This window comes from Thunnus maccoyii, chromosome 20 (assembly GCF_910596095.1).
Source record: "Thunnus maccoyii chromosome 20, fThuMac1.1, whole genome shotgun sequence".
In the NCBI taxonomy this organism is placed as follows: domain Eukaryota; kingdom Metazoa; phylum Chordata; class Actinopteri; order Scombriformes; family Scombridae; genus Thunnus; species Thunnus maccoyii.
In genome coordinates, this window is record NC_056552.1 from 10,681,866 (window position 1) to 10,701,382 (window position 19,517).

General features: G+C 39.7%; 3 protein-coding genes across 3 annotated transcripts; 2 read left to right on the plus strand and 1 right to left on the minus strand.

Moving 5' to 3' along the window:
• Positions 1–497: 497 nt before the first annotated feature.
• Positions 498–3,806, minus strand: LOC121887059 (BRCA2 and CDKN1A interacting protein). The gene is made up of 7 exons (XM_042397603.1): positions 3,572–3,806; positions 3,105–3,179; positions 2,911–2,991; positions 2,727–2,813; positions 2,415–2,602; positions 1,513–1,678; positions 498–1,387 (listed from the first exon to the last, which is right to left on the minus strand). Exons 1-7 carry the CDS (start codon positions 3,722–3,724, stop codon positions 1,217–1,219), a joined length of 921 nt encoding a protein of 306 aa, XP_042253537.1. The 5' UTR covers positions 3,725–3,806; the 3' UTR covers positions 498–1,216.
• Positions 3,807–3,947: 141 nt separating this feature from the next.
• On the plus strand, positions 3,948–6,952 carry uros (uroporphyrinogen III synthase). Its single transcript, XM_042397605.1, has 10 exons — positions 3,948–4,134; positions 4,614–4,697; positions 4,821–4,904; positions 4,996–5,092; positions 5,301–5,375; positions 5,831–5,905; positions 6,010–6,093; positions 6,226–6,311; positions 6,392–6,490; positions 6,567–6,952. The coding sequence occupies exons 2-10, from the start codon at positions 4,635–4,637 to the stop codon at positions 6,687–6,689; spliced, it is 786 nt and encodes a 261-aa protein (XP_042253539.1). The 5' UTR covers positions 3,948–4,134; positions 4,614–4,634; the 3' UTR covers positions 6,690–6,952.
• A 393-nt stretch (positions 6,953–7,345) lies between these two features.
• On the plus strand, positions 7,346–11,377 carry mmp21 (matrix metallopeptidase 21). The gene is made up of 7 exons (XM_042398284.1): positions 7,346–7,498; positions 7,622–8,522; positions 9,109–9,248; positions 9,343–9,484; positions 9,590–9,847; positions 9,962–10,134; positions 10,519–11,377. Exons 1-7 carry the CDS (start codon positions 7,346–7,348, stop codon positions 10,822–10,824), a joined length of 2,073 nt encoding a protein of 690 aa, XP_042254218.1. The 3' UTR covers positions 10,825–11,377.
• Positions 11,378–19,517: the final 8,140 nt, after the last annotated feature.

The following is a 19,517-nucleotide window of genomic DNA, read 5'->3' on the forward strand; positions in this document are numbered from 1 at the left end:
TTTGATGGTCACATGTATATTAGCAAAGAGGGTTGACTCCACCATGTCCTGACATTTTCATGAGCTGAGAATGTTGTCTAGCAGGTAAATAGACTCCTTGTATAGACACACTAAAATGTGTTTTTTTTTTTCCCCTCAGTTTTCCTGCTCTCCCCATCAACACTGTGTGTCTGGAAATTGCTAGTATCCTGACAGCTAGTTAGGTTTTTAGACTGTAATGAGCAACAGAGGGGATGTTATCTTCTGCCTTAGGTGAAAGGGAAGAAAAAACATACATGTGTGATGCAAAAAACAAAGATGCAGATTCAAAGAGATGGTTTAGCCCTTTGATACATATACATGCTGCTAAAGAAGTCATTTGTCACCTACTTTCTTCTCATTTTTTATGCAAAGCTGTCCTTTTCAGAGGTCTTGGTGTTGCTCGTCAGGTTAACGTGTTATGTAAGGATCTGGATTTGAGACTAAATAGATTAAGAAAGCAAACTTGTCAAAGCATGCAAATGTATAATGTATTTATTGACCACCAGTACCAAGAGATATACATAAATCCTTGATTAGAAATAGTCTAGTAGAACAGCGCTTTAGCACAAATATCCTGCGTTCAATAATCTGCTTTTGTTTAAAAAAAATATCGAGTTCTGTATGTTTCATTTTATAACTACAATCCAGATTAAATTTGTGAAAATTGAACTTTGTAGCAAATGATATCAAGGACAATCTACAGCTGCAGAATAGTACATTTCATTTGTATGTAGTTCAGTTTACAGAGCTTTACTATTCAGTAAAAGCGATGACACACTCATCCCCTCTCCATCTGTGGAGACTGGATGACAAGCTCAACCAATCAGCTTTGGCCATTAATACAAAAGGAACTGTAATCCTAAAGTGTCTTGGTTCATAATCTTGTTATACACAAAAGTCCTTATAGACAACATGACTAAGTGTCGTCTTTCTAATCGTATTCACATGATATAACAGTTACATATAATTAGCAGAGTATGTGGTTACTTCCCTCTGCATTGTGTCTTAAGTGAACCAGAACTTTGTAAAAACAACATCTCTAAAGTAGCTGAAAAAGGAAACCCTCACCACATAAGTACAATATGTCAGGTTTACAATACTGGCATTACTGTACATGAACATTTTCTTCTAAATTGTACTGAACCATTTCCATGAGCTTGAAGGTCTTCAGTGAGTGCATAGTTTATTGTGAGGTTCACACAGTTAGGTATTCTTTCAGTTTGTCCATAATGGCAGGCATTCTGTCTGCTGGGATCAGCATCACTGTCCTGAAAGGCTTCATGGGTACGTCGTCGAACGACCACCTTCCACTCAAACAGGAGTCTGCGTCATCCTGGACCGAGTAGTGGAACTTCATGATGGCTTGCTGTAAGGAGAACAGATTAAAACTTAATACTGCACAAATTTTTTGGACATGAATACAACTGTCCAAATATGTAAGGCGCTCCCTGAATTATTATCGAACATTTCAGTAACATCTGAGACATTTACCTCGTAGAAGAATTCCTCCTCTGCATTGACAAACATGTATTCTTCTTTGGGAGGTCCTCTGGCTGGAATACTCTTGGTTGCCTCTTTGCAGGTCTTGCTGATCATCAGACAGTAGTGGCACCTCCCACTCGGCTTATTCGTCCTCTGAGCTTCAGCGATTTCTTCCCTGGAGAACAGAATGCCATTCAGTTTATTTTTCTGCATACTACATCATCAAAAGATTTATTTTTATTCTTTCACAAAGCACTGTCAGGTCACATATTGCTTCAAACAACAACGAGCAGTTCATACAAGGTACAAGGGGTTGTAGGAAGACATGTTCATTCAGTTTCACTCCCAGGATGCAATGGTGTGATAAAAACATGTGTAAACAAATGTTCCCCAGTGGCAACACATTTTTGCTTTCCAATAACACACTGACAATGTCCTCTCACTACCACAAAAAATGGAAAAATAAAAATGCAATCTGTCTGCTGCCCTCACAAACAAGCAATCTTTAATCCTAGAATTTTCTTCCAGTATGCTGCGGCTCAGGTGTACTGAGATGAAACTGATAAGGACTGATTATTTAATGCAGAGTCACGACATATTTGACTGAGAACTCATAAAAACATGGCAAAACTAGAGTGTACACATGCACTATAATCACGTGCAAAACTGCGGTCAAGTGCTGCAGTGGTAGTAATTCTCTCCATGTAAATCAGGAATTTAAAAAAATGCATATGGTGTATGCTAAATTTGCAAGACTATATGAACGTAACACTTTATTTTAAAAGAATGGTGGTGCATTTCTTGACTCCTTTGTTCCCATCAAAGCACTCCACATTGCTCTGGTAATTGCTAGTATGCTTCTCCGTAAAGAGAAATAGTGAGGAGGGCATAAGAAGGCAGGCTAAACTCACTGGAGCTGTTTGTGCAGTGGAAGGGCGATCTGTGGAGGTACGTTGATGAAGCGCTCACTCAGCAGTAACCCTACAGGCTTGCTGGTGTCATTAAGGATCTGCTCCAGCTGTTCCATCGCGTTGTGAGACGAGTTCTTCTCACACTGGTCCACGATCAGCTCCTTCACCTCCTCCACACACTGCACACCCTGCCAACGACAGCAGACACAAACGTGCTCTGATACTTAAAACTAACTGGTAACACGTGTATACATTTTCGTATATCCCAGTGAGTGTGTGAGGCTGATATTCGATGCGTGTCAGTGGGGTTACCTTTCTCTCTGTAAGGTTGAGCATAGTGATGAAGCCAAACACTTCATCTGGATCGTCATCATCGCTGTCCTCTGGCACCTCAGCTTGCTGGAGTAAAAGAAAAGCGAGTATATCATTGAAGTGAAACTGCTGAAAAGTCATCTTTAATAAAATGATGAGTGGACTAACCTATTCAGTAACTCACCCTGATGACGCTTCCCATATGATTCTGCTGAATGATGAGATCTGTCATCTCTGATGTATTTACATGAGACTTCAGAAAGAGCTGCACACAAACAAACAAACCAGAAGTAACATCAGCATGAAGCACAGCCGGCACTTAACAAATAACATGAGGAGGATCAGATGAATGCAAAAATATAAATGCTGTCCCCAAACCTGTTGTAAGAGTTTCTTGATGCCATTGAAGTCATTGCCAGAAATGTTGTGGGCTTCGAAGTCCACCATTACCTCCTGAAAGTTAAACAATAACAACGCAAAAAGCAGTTAACAGGTGAAACCTGCGTGAAAAGTAGTTAAATACTAGTACTTTTTTGATTGGCTAGTTATATCATGTACTTTTTGAATGAATCAGTAATTCTGGTTGTGCACAGTTAACCTACTTACTATCAAGTTATCATGGAGTAAACTCATGTTATACAGTAACTTCACTTCTTAAAAATCATATCCCAGCTGGTCTAGTTATCTAACGTTACTTTTATTAATCGTGCCAAACAGCATCAGTAAATATTCCTCATGTGGCTTCCAGTAATCTGCTGTTACCTTTTTGTCGACAGCTGTGTTAGCTGGCTAACTAGCAAGCTAGCGAGGCCATGCAACAATGAAAGAATAGTTTGTTGTTTTACCTCATTTATCTCCTCTTCTGATGCCTCGCTGTCGTCCTCCCCAGAATCGTCATCATCCTCCGGGTTTTCATCGGAGCTGTTGTCACTTTCCTCGGGATTTTCACCCAAACCTACGGCTCGCCTCTTAGCAGATGAAGCCATGCTTGCAAACATGCAACACTCGTGTCAACTTGAGTGGGCGGGGAAAAGGTTACAGTTGAGGCTAGATGAGGAAACTGGAACACTGTAGCCGCCATTACGGCTCTACATGTAGTGGACGCGCAGCTTCTCGTAGCAACACAGGAGCCGCAATGACGGCTAGTTGACCGTTAGGGAAGTGGAATAAACCAATTTGGAAAAAGGGGTGACCATTTATTTAATCTATGCCTAAACTAAGATTTTGACGTTATACATCTGTAGTTGAACTACAATGAAATATTTTAGTGTTTTAAACTATCAATAATATATGACTTGTTACATATAACTCGATTTTTTGGGGACGTTAGTCAAATGTACAGCATTATGTCTCCCCTTCTTAACCGTATCTGAAGTCGTCATGCATTCAGCTGTAGGGACAACTCAAGGTACATGAATTTATTGCAATATTTTGCTATATTTTATTGTTTTCTGACCATCTTTTGCAGCATTGTAATTAACGAATAAGACAAATAAGTCGCTTATTGTCATTAGGCATTATGAACAGGTGCTACTAAGCTGACAGATAGTGCAGCTAACTTCAGCTGTCACTTCCAAGTGTGGCTTGCTAATGTAAACAGTAACACATGAGGACATGTTTTAGCTTCATTCATTGGTTTTCAATAGGAAAAGTATATCCTTCCTGCTTTTGTTTGCTCCTCAGACACAGTCCAATAATCATGACTCTACATATCGTTATCAGCAGGCTGCATATGACAGTTTTAGGGTGTAGCTTTAGCTTGCTGTGCATTCCCACCCTCCGTCCTCAGTGTTTTTGCTATTTTTCACACTGACATTACTTTGACAGCAGCGTTTATATTCCACTCTGGGTTGTTCTATTGTATTCTTATCAATTTTATTTATTCAGCGTTTTAAGGTCTGTATCAAGATGCACGTACTGCTTCTCAAAGAGCCAAGAGATGGCGATTCTGGACCAGATCCTTACATCAAGGTAAAGGCGATTTGCGCCATATTAACTTGCATCTAATAGTGCTCAGTTCACATATAGCTGTAGTCATATTCTAATGCTTTTCATTTGACTGCTAATTTTGAGTCTATTATTTCTATTCCCCAGGAGTTGGAATCACATGGTCATAAAGCAACCTTAATTCCTGTGCTGTCTTTTAAATTTGTCTCATTAAACACCTTGACAGATAAGGTAAGTGAACTTGTTACAGAATTAGATTAATATTTCCATCATTTATGTCATGTTTCGTGTTCTCAGTCATTTCTATGACTTTCTATATCAGCTTTTCCAGCCAGAAAAACACGGAGGTCTCATATTTACTAGTCCAAGAGCAGTGGAAGCTGTGAAGATGTGCTTAGAAGCAGAAGACAGAAGGGAAGGTAAGAAAATACAAAGAATACACTTCAAAAATATTGTAATGGTTGCACCTGTACCTCATTGATATAATGGTCTTAATCCCCTGAAGTGTATTTGCCTAAATGTCTATAAATGCTGTGTACTGGATATCCTAACCACTAATTAAGATTTTAAATTGATTTCCTCTAGTTTGATTAAATGTTAAATCTCTTTCCTAAATTATTAATTCAGAGTGGAATAGCTCAGTGAAAGACAAATGGAACAGCAAGTCCATCTATGTGGTTGGGAAGGCAACTGCTGCATTAGGTAAGTTATTGTCACACAAAAAACTCCATCTTTGTACATTGTGCTTATTATACGTTTACATTTCCTATATTAATGCTAAGTGTAGGAGAGTGTGGCAGGCACCTGGTGCTGACATAAATGTGTGAAGTGATGTTAGTACCCCAAGTCATTTGGAAAAAGGTTGTACACAAGTGACAGTTTGCTGTGACCCACAGTGAATGTATTTGGTCTTTAGAGAACGAGCAGGTGCTGCACCTTTCTGATGTTGTTTTACACCATTCTTCATGGTTAACATCAACAGTTGGATCTCTTTGTAGTCAGTTTTTATTATGTACTTATTTTGTTATTGAAGAAGTTAAAATAAACTGATCTAAACTAAAAGTTACTTGTTTTAAAAATATTTGCTCTGCAATGACATGATATCAACATTACATATCATATTAATCCCCATGTTTTTTGTGTTTTATCCTGCACAGTACGAAATCTTAGTCTGAACCCTTTGGGCGAGGACACGGGGACAGCAGAGGTGTTATCACGTGTTATTATTGAACGTATGCTATTATTTTATACTCTCACATTCTTCACAGTTTTTTGTTTTTTTTTAAATTGATTGATCTGACAACAAATATGACCTTACATCTGATTCTCATCGTAGGAGAGGACACAAATATCCCCCCACTTTTTTTCCCCTGTGGCTCAATCAAAAGAGAAGTCTTGCCCACGGCTTTAAGGGAAAATGGTAAGCATTCCCCCATGTTGTGCCTCTCGATTAAAAACTCAAGGTGATAAAACTCCCACTGGGGTTACACTAATTATAAAATAGTAATTGAACTACCTTTATCACTGCGGGGATCTGTTTCTTTGTTTCCAGGAGTTCCCCTTGAGACGCTGACTGTCTATCAAACAACTGAACATCCAGACCTGGAGAAAAATCTAAAGAACTACTTCACAGAGCAGGTAAATCTCTACTCCTACTACATTTTAGAGGGTACGTTTGTATTTTTGTGTGTTAACTACATCTCTGACTGTATGCACAGGGCGCTCCAGCCAGCATAGCTTTCTTCAGTCCATCAGGAGTGAAGTTTTGTCTAAAAGTGGTGCGGAAGCTGTCAGGTGAACAGCTGAGTCAAATCAAGGTATGGCTTCCACCTGAAATATTGATCAATCTACTTTATCACACTTTCAGTCATTTTGACCTTTTTTTGTTTCCAGTTTGCAGCCATAGGTCCTACTACACAAGACGCTATGACAGCAGAGGGCCTGTGTGTCAGCTGTGCTGCAGAGAAGCCAACAGCTGAACACCTGGCGGCAGCGATAGCCAAAGCTCTACAGTAACCACCCCTCACCCTCACCATCCACTTTATCTTCTTTCTTTGTATAGTCTGTATTTCTGTATTCATGTATTTTTATTTGTCTGTGTGCTGCTCCTCTTGCCAGTTTTGTAAGTTATTTTGCACTGAGAAAAAGTAGCTTTTGTGCCATAAAAGACATGAAAGACTAAGTGAATATATATATATATATATATAGTTGTATTTATTGTTAAGCTTGCTCAAGAAACTCAATGTAGAGTTTGTTTTTGAAAATAAATTTAAATCAGTGTGGTCATATGAAAAGTTGGGTCAGTGGTTATTCACTTTAAAAACACTCTAGTTTCTGTGTGTCCTATTCAAAGCAGGTGTTGGCAGAGGTCATGGCTGCCCTAAACCGCTGTTATTGTTCACATGAAAGTGAAAGTTTTCACTTCTTCACACAGGTCAGCAACAGTCCATTTAAAACCAGTGAAGCGCGTATAACATCCATACAATTCACTCAAATTCAGGAGTTGTAGACAGCAAAGACATGTTTACTTTTCACACATAGCTGAGGAAAGTGTAATATCTCCAGAGAATCACACCTTTAAATGGGTGTGGAGAAACTCAGGATTTGCCTATAAAGCAGTGTGACTTCTTACTTGCTTGCCATCATCTCACTTGGAGTAAACCAACGCCACGATGCTGACTTTTATCCAGCTGATAATTTTCCTTTTTTGGACAACCATTAGCTCAGCTGATGCAGAGAAACTTTTCCATAACCGGGATCATTCTGATTTGCAGACTCTTAATTCCCACCAAGCTGAGCTCATAACAGATAAATACACAGCAGAGGTAAAAACCTTACATATTTTTCCCAATTGTTTACTGTGTTTTTACATTTCAACATCTATTTAGAATTTTGAAAATGCCCTTATTTTATGATGCATTATCTAATTGAACCCATGTCTTGTTTAGTTGTTTCTCTCTAGATATGGATTCATTAAACCAGTGAACTGGGAGGAGATCCAGTTTGAAGATTCAGACACTTCTTTTCATGATGATTTCCTAGACGACCTTCATGCAGTGATCCAGGAGGGGACCTCACTGCCTCACTCAAGGGATGCTCCTCAAGATGATGATCAGTATGACCACAACAGTCCAACTAAAAGCAGAGCGTTTATTTCAGCACTTGAGGAGTTTCAGAAGGTATCGGGCCTGCCTGTCACAGGTTTGTTTGATGAGGCCACCAAGTTGGCCATGAACAAACCGAGGTGTGGAGTCCCCGACAAGAAGCTTGACCTAAACACTCCTGTAGTGCCTGAGAACAGTAGTGCCTCAGATATTGAAAACAGTCCAAATGACTCTTTTAATGAGACTGACAGTAACAACACAGCAAATAATTTAATCAATGACACTTCTTTTGGTTCTGGTAACTCCTCTGAGGATGACTTATTCAATTTTAACGACACAGAAAGTGTTCTCACAGTCATTTCCAATGACACCGATGTAATTCACACAGATCACACTTTAAAAAACAGCTCACAAGACATCAACATGGACAGTCAAATGGTAAATGTCAGTGTGAATATACGACAGAGCGAAACAGCGCTTGTTAGGAAACGTCACCTTGCCACTCTTGTATCCAAGAGTAGGCGGAGGAGAGATTTGAGTGAAACAGGTTACAGGGCCTTTTCTAAGAAAGTTTTGAAGTGGAGACTGATTGGAGAAGGCTACAGCAATCAGTTGTCTATTGAGGAGCAGAGGTACATCTTCAGACTGGCCTTCAGGATGTGGAGTGAAGTGTCTCCGCTGGAGTTCGTGGAGGACACACGTTCCCCACTGGAAGATATTGATATCAGGCTGGGCTTTGGCACAGGTAGGTCTGAGGGAACTCATTGCAACATTTTTTATTTGAAAAAATGAGTAAAAATATTATATTTTACTATTACTCTTGGTTTGACTATAACATCACTTGCCTGTGAAGGTTCATTTCTTGTTTTAGTTTAAAAAAAAATCTGCCCACATGGCCACATATCATTAAGCTCTATAGCAATACATTAATAGGAATACTACACCTGTTAAAGTACAGTATTTAAGTTATTCATCCACACAATCTGATATTTACAGATAATATAAAAATCATCATTTTTGAATTCATACTTGAGAAAAAAATTGAACTGAATTTGGCCTCTCTTGGAGAAGATTTAAGACTACAAGAATAGCTTTAATGTTAAGAACCACCACTGCAGCAGTAATAGCTGTCATCAGTGTTCTTAAGAGCTGGAATATGTTGGTTTTGTACAATAAAGGGTTTTTTTCCTCTTTTATCTCTGGATGTTTTAATTTTGTACTAAACTTGAACCTTGTTTGAAATAAAACATGTATTGAACTGCATGTAGATGTTGTTTTGACCAAATTCACATAGAAAAATAAGCATCTTTTTTTAAATCTCTGCCACTAAGGAAGGCATCTGGGATGCAATCAGAGGTTTGATGGCACTGGTCAGGAATTTGCCCACGCCTGGTTCCTGGGTGATATACACTTTGATGACGATGAACATTTCACTGCTCCCAACGCTGGCAGTGGCATCAGCCTTCTTAAAGTAAGCAACAGCCTGATTAAAGCAATCTTCAGGAGATATAATGAAAACAATACATTCAGTTAAAGCTCATTCATTTGAATTCTCCATCTATTAGGTGGCAGTTCATGAGATCGGCCATGTCTTGGGTCTGCCCCATATCTACAGGCCTGGATCTATAATGCAGCCCAGCTATCTGCCCCATTTGTCTGGCTTTGAGATGGACTGGATGGACAGGAAAGCCATCCAGCACCTCTATGGTATATGATTTTAGCACCATCTAGTGGACACTTATACACACAGACCCAGAATGATATACTGACAGATTGACACAAAACCTCACTTTTTTTTTTTTTTACCTCCAGGGGGATGTAAGGGTCGATTCAGCACTGTATTTGATTGGATCAGAAAGGAAAAGACACCCTATGGGGAGGTAGTAGTCCGCTTTAACACATATTTCATCAGAGACAGCTGGTACTGGCTGTATGAGAACAGAAATAACAGAACACGCTTTGGAGACCCAGTTGCACTTCAGATTGGCTGGCGTGGCATTCCCGTCGATGGAGTGGATGCGCATGTGCATGTGTGGTCCAGAAAAAGAGATGCAGTTTACTTCTTCAAAGGTAGATATACATATACTGTATATAATGTGCAAATAGAGTGAGTGGCCAATAGGTTTTCATAATATGGCTCTAAAGAGATAAAGATAAAAGATATTTGGTTGTTTTTGCTTACAGGTACCCAGTTCTGGAGGTATGACAGTGATAATGACCAGGTGTTCATGCAGGATCCAGAAGGTCACCGCTATCCAAGAATAATCTCTGAGGGTTTCCCAGGGGTCTCCGGCCCCATTGACACAGCGATATATGACAGGAGAGACTCCTACATCTACTTCTTCAAACGCACTCTTGTAAGAATTCTTATCTTCTCTTTAACACATGAGAAATGAGGAGGTACAAAGGAAGCACGTAGGGATTGTTAGATTGGTTAGGTTAAAAACAACAGTAGATTTGACGATTATCTGAGAGAAGGCCAATGAGGGGACAATTTAATGGATAAAATCAAGGTGGGATTATCAACTGGGCAAAGAGAGTAACTGTTACAAGCCCCAGGATATCAACTAAAACAAAATCTAAATAATCTAATAATTCCAATATACAATTGTGTTAAATTACTATAAACTGACAGACAGAAAACCTGGGGCCAAAGTACTATTAATATAGTTTAGAACTACTGGTTGGTTTCTGCTGGTAAGAAAATTCTCAAGAGGGAAAACAATTATCTGTTCAAACAGGTGTATGCATTCGACGTGGAGGCCAACGGCTTGGCAAGAGGCTTCCCAAAAAACATCCGAGATGTTTTCCCTCCAGTGGTGAGTGGAGATCATCCAGATGGCAACATTGACTCTGCCTACTTCTCCTACACCCACAATGCCATCTTTCTTCTCAAGGGCACGCAATTCTGGCAGGTGGTGAGCAGCCGCGATCGCTGGCGCCGGCCCTCTCTGCCACGAAATGGCCTGCTGCCACACAAGGAGGTGGATCAGCACTGGTTCGACATCTGCAATGTTCATCCCACTGCACTCAAACTAACCCGCTGAGGGTGCTCATGCAGAGATTCATTAAACCCTACTGATGTTTAATGATGTGTACACATCTAAATACTGTTTGTGTTATGTGTATACATTATCCACGTTTTTACTGACATTACTCTCTCTTATTTGAGGTCTAATAGACAAAAACTACTATTTAAATATTTTGTTGGCTAATTTTCAATGAAGTGTGTTATTTATATATCTGACAGCTGCTCTATCTTTCCCTGTCCATCACTTAGAGGTGCCAAACGCATTCTGGCATGAAAACAATCCTAAAGGATCTCTTATGATTAAGATATTTAGAGCATGAGTGAGAATAAACTTATTTATTGAATGTTTACTTGTTCTTTATACAGACACTTATTGATATACATGTAATATAGCTGATACCTATCAGTGTTGTGCTGAGTTGCTCTATGTAAAGCTTTATCTGTGCACAGACGGAATTGCTTTCATAAGGCACACTTACAAAGAAAATGAGATGTTTATACAGAAAAAAAACCCCATGAAATGTCATATGTCACAATATATGTATCATGAAGTGTGGAGTGACTTCTCATGTAAGATACATTGGACTTGTATCTGTATATGAAACATGTAAAAGTAACTAAAATGCATGTATAAAAATGGAAATTTATTCAGAAGACTGAGAGTGGTTGCAGATTGAAAGCATCTGGTCTTTTGACATAATGGTATAGAAAGAGACACATTAGATAATGATGTGCACAGCATATCATCAGAAATATTGCACACCATAGATTAAAAATAGGGATTCATTCATATTCCTCAGATATGTTTTTTGTTCCTCTCTTATTTGCACAATATGTTGCTGGGAGGAATACAACATTATTGCCAGATCCACTCATTGCCCCATTGCGAGGTCCCATTGCTTCTCGTTGGCTTGAGTATCTGAGAGCACATTTGCACTGAATGTATGAAAACTACCACTTCCCTCTGAATTACCTTGCAGAATCTCAAATCCACAGCTGCCTGCAGGCAGGAAAGATAGTCATGTGACCAGAAAACCATGATACTCCTTGTGATTCATCTCTTGCAGAACAACGAGCTTTTTGGGGGGCTGATCTGGAAGAAAACAGTATAAGCTTTGTCAATAAAACCCTGGAGGTGGTGGAAAACATCTATTTAGCGATCTGTGTCTTTGAATTCCTTCTTATTATGAATGGTTGGGTTAAAGATTTACACGCTATCAATCAAAAAACGAGCCTATTGAAATTTAGATTGAGGCAAAATGATTGAAAAAGGTGCTAGTCTTATTACTTAATGCTGTTCCATTTTATCCTAATCATTTGAGCATGGTGCAAAGAAACAGACATCGATTCTGTAATCAATATGTTACTTGAACACTCTTATTAATTCAGCTCATTTTAGGAGATTAAGCTCCTGGTGGGCCCCAGATAACTAGCGTTGTGCTCCAGGCGCTCCATAGGCTATATTAATAAATTGAAGTAGAAATCAATTACAAGCAAAGGAACAAAATGTCAGGGTAAGAGGAGCTACAGAGATGGATTTCATGAGATGATGAGTCTGCTCTCACATTTACAGAATGAGCTTCGCTTTCTGTGGAGGCACTGACAGCATACAAATAAATGCCCTTGTTCATCATTCCCCGCTGAAGATGTGTACTTGTTTTCTTAAGCTAAAAATCTGTGATGCTTTATAATTTTCATGGTATGTCTGGGATTTCAGTGAATAAATAGCAGGCATCATTTATGGCTTCTTGGTTCAGTAAAAGTCCACTTAAAATGTAGCAATTTAGGGGTATTACAATATTTACTGGCATATTTTATCACTCCAAGAGAGCTAATAAACATTCTGTAATTCATAATGAGCTCATGTAGCTAATATGCCATATGTTTGTTGCTGCAGTATGTTGCTGTGTGGTTGACATCACAGCAGGAATTTATTGATAGACTAATATTGAATCCAGTACATAAGATGATGCAGTGCAGTGGAGGCTTGTGATCTGTTTGTTTATCCCATTATGAAGCACCATACATCTCCTGCACCCTGGAGTTCCTCATACAGAGGAATCCTAAATGCAAACTGTTATTCACACATGTGAGTCCCTGGCTGCCGTACTGCACAGCTCATTGATCTGTGCTTTTGCACTAACAGTGCTGCTATTGAAGCTCCCTTTTTCCTTACACCATGGGCCTCTATGGATGCGACGAGGATAAATGAGATCAGTCATGCCGATGGATCCCGAGCTGCAGCAGCCCCAGAGAGATACAAAAACCTGTCATGGCACAGCAATCCACATGGGAGGAACTTCAGAAACAGGAGAATGGGACAAAACTCCTTCAGCACATTCATATAACAAAAATCCCCTAAACTCTGTCAAGACGTGAAAATAACTTGCAGTGCTACTGCCTCAAGTGTATCTCAGAGCTGTGCGGATGGAAAATTTAAGAATAAATCTCGCCAAGAATCTTTTCAACTGAGTGTCATACAATAATGTGTCTTTGTGTGTGTGCGCACCAAGGGATAAGTTCAACAAACCGCTGCATGTAGATGGCGTGTTGCATTATGATTCTTGTCTGTGAGATCTAGCCTTTCCTTGTTGTCCCGTCTCTCGGGTTGAATTAATAGTCAGGGATGATATCACTTTCAATATGTTCACAGAAAGATAACATTTACACAGTAAACAATCCAAGGATCTCCCTTGCGATAGAAATGATGGCTTTTTTTTTTCTGTGAGTCATACCTTGTGGGAAGGATGTCAGGTATAGTTTCAGTTTTATTGCACGCTTGTGTTGAAGATGTTGAGATTCTTCTATTTTACTCATTGTACATGTCGCAGTATTCACACAGCGCTGTGAAAATCTGTCATGCTCTGTCTGCCTGACAGTGTCTGCCCTTGGAGAAATAGAGCAGGTGAAGTGGTAACTTCATCAGAAAAAGGAATAAACAATTCCATTACTTCAAGAGTATTGATCAGCTGCCATGGAGAGGACTCATGAGGATGGAACAGCTCCCTGCATCCCAATCCTCCATCCCACTGTACTTAGATATTGCCTTAACCCCCCCACCTTATGATGACCCACCAACTGAATTCAAATCCACTTAATCTCGTGGTGTCTTGTCATCAGAAGGGTCTAACACAGTCTCAGATGCATTATATGACAACAGTCGGGTAAATCTCAACTTGACTTGTATTTTGACCCTTTTGACCTCAAGCTTTTTTAATGAATTGTTGGAAGATCATGTTTGACACAAAAGCAACAACAGAATGGGTAAGAATGACATGTAACCTCAAAGCTGTGATCGTAATGTGCTGTACAAATAGACTAACATGTTGGTATGTCAGTACCTTTTAGTAATGAAAGAGTGTTTGACCAGTCAATTGATTTAAGGGCTACTCCAGCAATTAAATATTACACTCACATAAAGCTGGGGGAATCAGAAGGACATATTTTAGAAAGTGACTGACTTTTAGTCCCTAACATGAGTCCAGGTCCAAAAACACTGAAAAACCAAAAACACTCTCTCACATCCCATCATGCAACATAATAGTATCTTTTTGTTGGATGCCCCCTACCTGGTTCAAGAGCATATTTTTCAAACTCCATAACTCTGGTTTTAATGCAGACTCTCTGTTTAAAATCTTGAGTCTCCAAGCGCATGTCAAGATAACTCTGATAGCATCATTACAGCATCATCAGGGGTCATTTTCTCAAAATTTAGAAATACTTTATACAACTGTTTGCACTGGTTAAGAAGTATTCCCTATGTGAAGTAAAGTGAACATTTATGTGTGTAATTGGTGGAGGGCCTCCTTAATATACTATTGATTTTTTTTTTACAATTAATAACTAACAAGCAAATAAGAGAAACACTTATACAATACAGTATTAAAACATAATCCTTCAGACAATATAAAAGATAATATCCTGTGGATAGGAGAAAATATTACAGTTCATGTATTTTGAGCTCTTTACATTCTCATACTTCCATATAGACCTTTCTAAGTACTTACTTGTCTATACACACACATACACAAACACACACACACACACCAGCACTTTATCTTCATCAAACCACCTTCGACAGGCCATAGATTAGCATCTACACCTACTCTGAAGTCAGCTGTAATAAAATGTAAATGTTGAACATAATATTATGCCTTCAAGCAAGTAAACTCTTCTGTCACAGTACTCCTGCATGCTACAGAGGAAAAAAATAACCAGTAGAGGGCAACCTCAACACATAGAAGTAGTTCCCTGATGGCTGCATAGACTTAAAATGGTCAGTTTCTATGTTCTCTGTCCCTCAGTGATATCATTTTCTCAGTGTTGCTTGTTTTCTTGCCAGTTAATGATCCAGTAATCACAGTAGCTTCTAAGGTTGTCAAATGATAATGAGCAGCTGTCAGTCAAAGCAGAAGTGTTGAGTCATATATTCAATGTCATTGCATGTTTTGGGTAAAAACACTTATGTGGGCTCATGTTGATAGATTTAGACAGTATTTGATTCCGCATATATCCGCTTTAATTTAGTAATGAAGTATTTTGGACAAATGTGAATGCTAACGTGTATTTTTGTGCTATTGTTACTCGCCATGGGTGTCACATTGTGCTGCATTTCTGTGCATTCTTGAACATGTCAGGTGTGTTTTAAGAGCATAATAAGAACAAGGAAGTTTCTTTCCACATACAATAAATGTCCCCCGTTGTCAGAAGCCTATTGGAGAAAGCCGTGTGATGTGTGTGTGTGTGTGTGTGTGTGTGTGTGTGTGTGTGTTTTTCTGAAATGACAGGTTATGGAAATACATTTACCTGGGTATACACACACTACGTGCTATGTTTCACTATGTTTGAAAGGGAATTTGTAGGAGCTGCCAGAGATTCCTCTGCCATACCAAGGTAGAGTGCGGATCAGCATTTATTCCACAGTAATAAGCGTGGAATTCAGACTTTCCTGAAAAGCAGATTGTGAGTTGAAAGTTGTTTTGCACATTAACTCTGAGTGGCATAGTTAACAAGGCTCTGGCTTGTTTACAGTGGTTCAAAAATCAAGCAGTCTCTCAGCTCATTCAGCAAGAGACACACAGAGTTACACGCATACACACAAACATACATCCACATTTGTAAATGCATACATGTTTTCACCCTCATATGAATCTCACACACACACACACACACACACACACACACACAGATGTTCCCCCACATGTTTCTCTCTCTCTCCTTCCCTTTCTGCTCCTCTTCTTTCCCCCTAGATAAAGAAGTTCAGATTAAAAGAGAAAAACACTGACTGATGCCTTCACGACATTCAAATCAATATTTCAAAAGCTTTATCATCAAATAGTTTCGAGCAAAGTGCTCCTCACTAAGGATCTTTAATGTTGAGGAGAGGTAAATAGGATTTGGAATTCACAAACCCGAGCTTTCATGCAGTCATTATACCGTGGCGAAGAAGAAACTCTCTTTGTGTGACAGAGAACTGTGTAAGTCTGCAGTAAAAGCAGTTTTTTAGATGACAGAACAAGTATCTCTGATTTTTTATCTCTCCTTGGTTACACATGTAAGCAGGAGTCTCTATGCCAAATGGAAATAGTACAGTAATTACATGTCTTCTCTTGAGAATAGTCCATGTATCAAACAGACTAATTTGAATGAGGAATCTAAATCATGCAAGTGTAATTAAATATTGTGTAGCCTCATGCATTATGCAGCATTTAGGTTTTGACTAAATACCTGATAAACAAACAGTGTGGGTGTGGAGAAGGATATGTTTGTCATACCACAAGCAATCCTCTCAATAAACGCAGTCAGCCCACTAATTTGCCTCCATATTTGGCAAAGGAATCTCTCCCACCCACCGCAAACTGAACCTTGACCTTTGGTTAGGGAAGAGTTTTGGAGACAAAACAAGGGTCTTTCTGGTGATGTCAGTCTGAGTGGCAGCTGCAGGTCACAGCGGGGAGGGACGAGGCTGTCCCACGCATGGCCACACAGAAGCGACTACCCGGCTGCCACCTCCACTCCGAGCCTGGGAAAGGGACAGGAAACGTACGTGCTGTGGCAGGCTTTGTCAAGGAGAGAGCAAAAATGAAAAGGAGCCTGGACATGAGGCTGGTGGCTGCGACAGATAATAAAGATCTAATGCTTGGGCGATCTACAAGTTTTATTCCTCTGTTTAGGTGACTTGGCTTGTATTTCAGTTCACCAAGATTTAGAAAACTCTCTTACCTTTAGTGGTATCTAGCCATGCTCGACAAGTTGTTGTTAGCAAAGCAAATTAAATTCCATTCATCTCCATTGTATTGCAGTAGAGGAAGAAATCTCAGATATCTCAAAACCTGGGCAAAAAACTCCCTAAACTACCTGCATGGTTAGATACAACTAGAGAACTGTGTTTTTTGTAATTTGGGTGAACCAGCTCTTTAATCAGTCTGAGGGAAGTCATGGACTACTGCTGTCACCTAGAGTCTTTTGATTAATTTGTACATCAGCAACAGCAGCAGCAACAGCATCTTTTCATTTACTTTCAAGTGTCTCTTTTTACACTGATCACAAGTCCCAACTTCATGCACTCACGCAAAATATGGCACGATGCTGTTACCACCTGTCAACAAAATTAGCTGAAAATGAGCAGCGCTTTCATTCTCCTCTCAGTCTCAGAAACACACCTGGTGCACCAAACAAGGAATAATATGAAGTGGTCGAGCTTTTGGGTTTGTTTTTCCCCTCCTCCCTCTGTTCCTCCTCTCACTCTCCACTACCACCATCATCGGCTGTCCTTCTCCTCTCCCTCCATCTCTTCCCCTATCCTGCCTCCAGATCCCACCCTGATTCTCTCCTCACCTCAGTTACCCCCACCCCCACATCCCCCCATCTCCCCCCCCCCTTCCTCTCTCCTCTCATTTCTTCCAGAGGAACAGATGGGGTTGAAGTCGGGGGGGAGGGGGGGTGGGTGGGTGGTTTGGTATGAACAGTCCTTTAGTTAACAGGGGGGAAGGGTGTCACACTTTGTGTTACATGGCAGTCTGTGTGTTCAGGTTTCACTTTCAAACTAAATTTGAGCTTGAGAAGATATTTATATGTGGGATTATATCAACATACGGTTTGTTAAAAAAGACCAGAAAAGGATTCCAAGGATAAAGATTTGGTTCTTTAGCACATGAGCGAAAAATGAACTGTACACATCTGTTTTTTTGTTTGTTTGTTTTTTTGATAACTGTAACTTTCCGCTTGCCAGCCTGAGCGTTAAAGACCGTTCGCATCTCAACTCATACAGAATGCTACCACCAGAATGCAAACCAGAACAAAACTGACAGATAACATAACCTTCATATAAGCCTCTTTGCAATGGCTTCCACAACTGATTTTAAGATTTTATTTATTGCATCCTGTGGTTTCGATCCAGCATACATTTGTGAGCTTTCAACACATAACGCACTCAACCTTAAATCATGCAGTAAATCTCTGCTAAAATTCCCCTGGTTAAGACTGAAAGCATAATTCTGTAATAACAGTATGGGCTGAGATCTGGGACCAAGAAAACACTGAAACCTCAAACTTTCAGATTAGCTAAATGTATTTGGAAGAGAGCACGAAGACTAACAGTGAAATTATTACCCAATCGGTCCTTTTTAAACTAAGAACAGTTCACAGACTTCCTGGTTCAGCTTGGACAAACCATAATTACAGTAGTTGTGCGTGCACACAGTTTTCCTGTTCAATGAAAGGCGTTATCAGCAACATTTCTGGTACGTTCTGTCTTGGTTTTCCTCCAAATACAAGTGTCTTAGATAAACTGTTGGTTCATTTCTAGACTGTTGGTGAGGGTTTCAGCTCCCTCTGAAATGCCGGCAGGAGCTCTCCCCAGGCATGCCACCCTTAACAAGGCCCCCCAGTCCACACAGAGAATAGGCTAACCTTTCACATTCATAGTGGACACAGTGAATGACTACTACTTTCACCCAGAGATTCTACTCTCAGGGTGCCTTACAGAATTTTGACACATTTGCTCTGCAATAAAAAATATCATGTACAACATTTCCATCCTGGGATACATGACGAAATCGTGCTGCAATGTGAGGTGTCCATTCCTTTATTTGCCAACAAGTGTGTTGCCAAATCATCTAAAAATCCTTTCTTCCTTCCTTCCTTCCTTCCTTCCTTCCTTCCTTCCTGTAATGTTTATATGTTTTTCGTAAAACATACGTTACAGTATCCCACATTCATGAAAGATGCATTTCCAGACATCTCTCCACTCAACACAAACAGCAGGATAGTTGTTTTGCAGCTTGCAGCTGAAACCTATTTGAAAATAGACCTCAGAGTTGTTCTTCTCCAAACGGCTGCCATTATTCATGAATGCCAGCTAAGGAATGTATTTCATATGTCAGTGTCAGGGAGATTATATTATGTTACAACCTCTGGCTGGTGTTGGTAACGTTTTTTTTCATGTACCAAACAGTGCATCAGTAAAATAAATATTGCATGCTTTTCACCTTGAAGGATGTGGTATGTATTCTAACCTGTACTCCAGGAAGCTTTGTATGTCAGCCATGAGAGAATTATGCCTTTAGAGGAGAAGCTCTCTCCTCCGTAATGTTCTTGCATTACATTTTGGAATACTTAGTAGGCAGGAATCTTGCTGGGAGCTAGGGTTTGGGCTTTGACTCCTTCTCATGTAGGTCATACCTTATTATGGCAAATTTAAAAAGTTCT

Bases quoted from the DNA above. Each gene is read 5' to 3' on its own strand.
- LOC121887059 (XM_042397603.1), bottom strand. From the start codon at position 3,724: ATGTTTGCAAGCATGGCTTCATCTGCTAAGAGGCGAGCCGTAGGTTTG. The intron at 2,814-2,910 runs GTGAGTTACTGA...CTTTTACTCCAG, and splicing joins ATATGGGAAGCGTCATCAGG to CAAGCTGAGGTGCCAGAGGA. The intron at 2,603-2,726 runs GTAACCCCACTG...TGTCGTTGGCAG, and splicing joins TCAACCTTACAGAGAGAAAG to GGTGTGCAGTGTGTGGAGGA.
- uros (XM_042397605.1), top strand. From the start codon at position 4,635: ATGCACGTACTGCTTCTCAAAGAGCCAAGAGATGGCGATTCTGGACCA. The intron at 4,698-4,820 runs GTAAAGGCGATT...TCTATTCCCCAG, and splicing joins GACCAGATCCTTACATCAAG to GAGTTGGAATCACATGGTCA. The intron at 5,906-6,009 runs GTATGCTATTAT...TTCTCATCGTAG, and splicing joins ATCACGTGTTATTATTGAAC to GAGAGGACACAAATATCCCC.
- mmp21 (XM_042398284.1), top strand. From the start codon at position 7,346: ATGCTGACTTTTATCCAGCTGATAATTTTCCTTTTTTGGACAACCATT. The intron at 8,523-9,108 runs GTAGGTCTGAGG...TCTGCCACTAAG, and splicing joins CAGGCTGGGCTTTGGCACAG to GAAGGCATCTGGGATGCAAT. The intron at 9,249-9,342 runs GTAAGCAACAGC...TCCATCTATTAG, and splicing joins GTGGCATCAGCCTTCTTAAA to GTGGCAGTTCATGAGATCGG.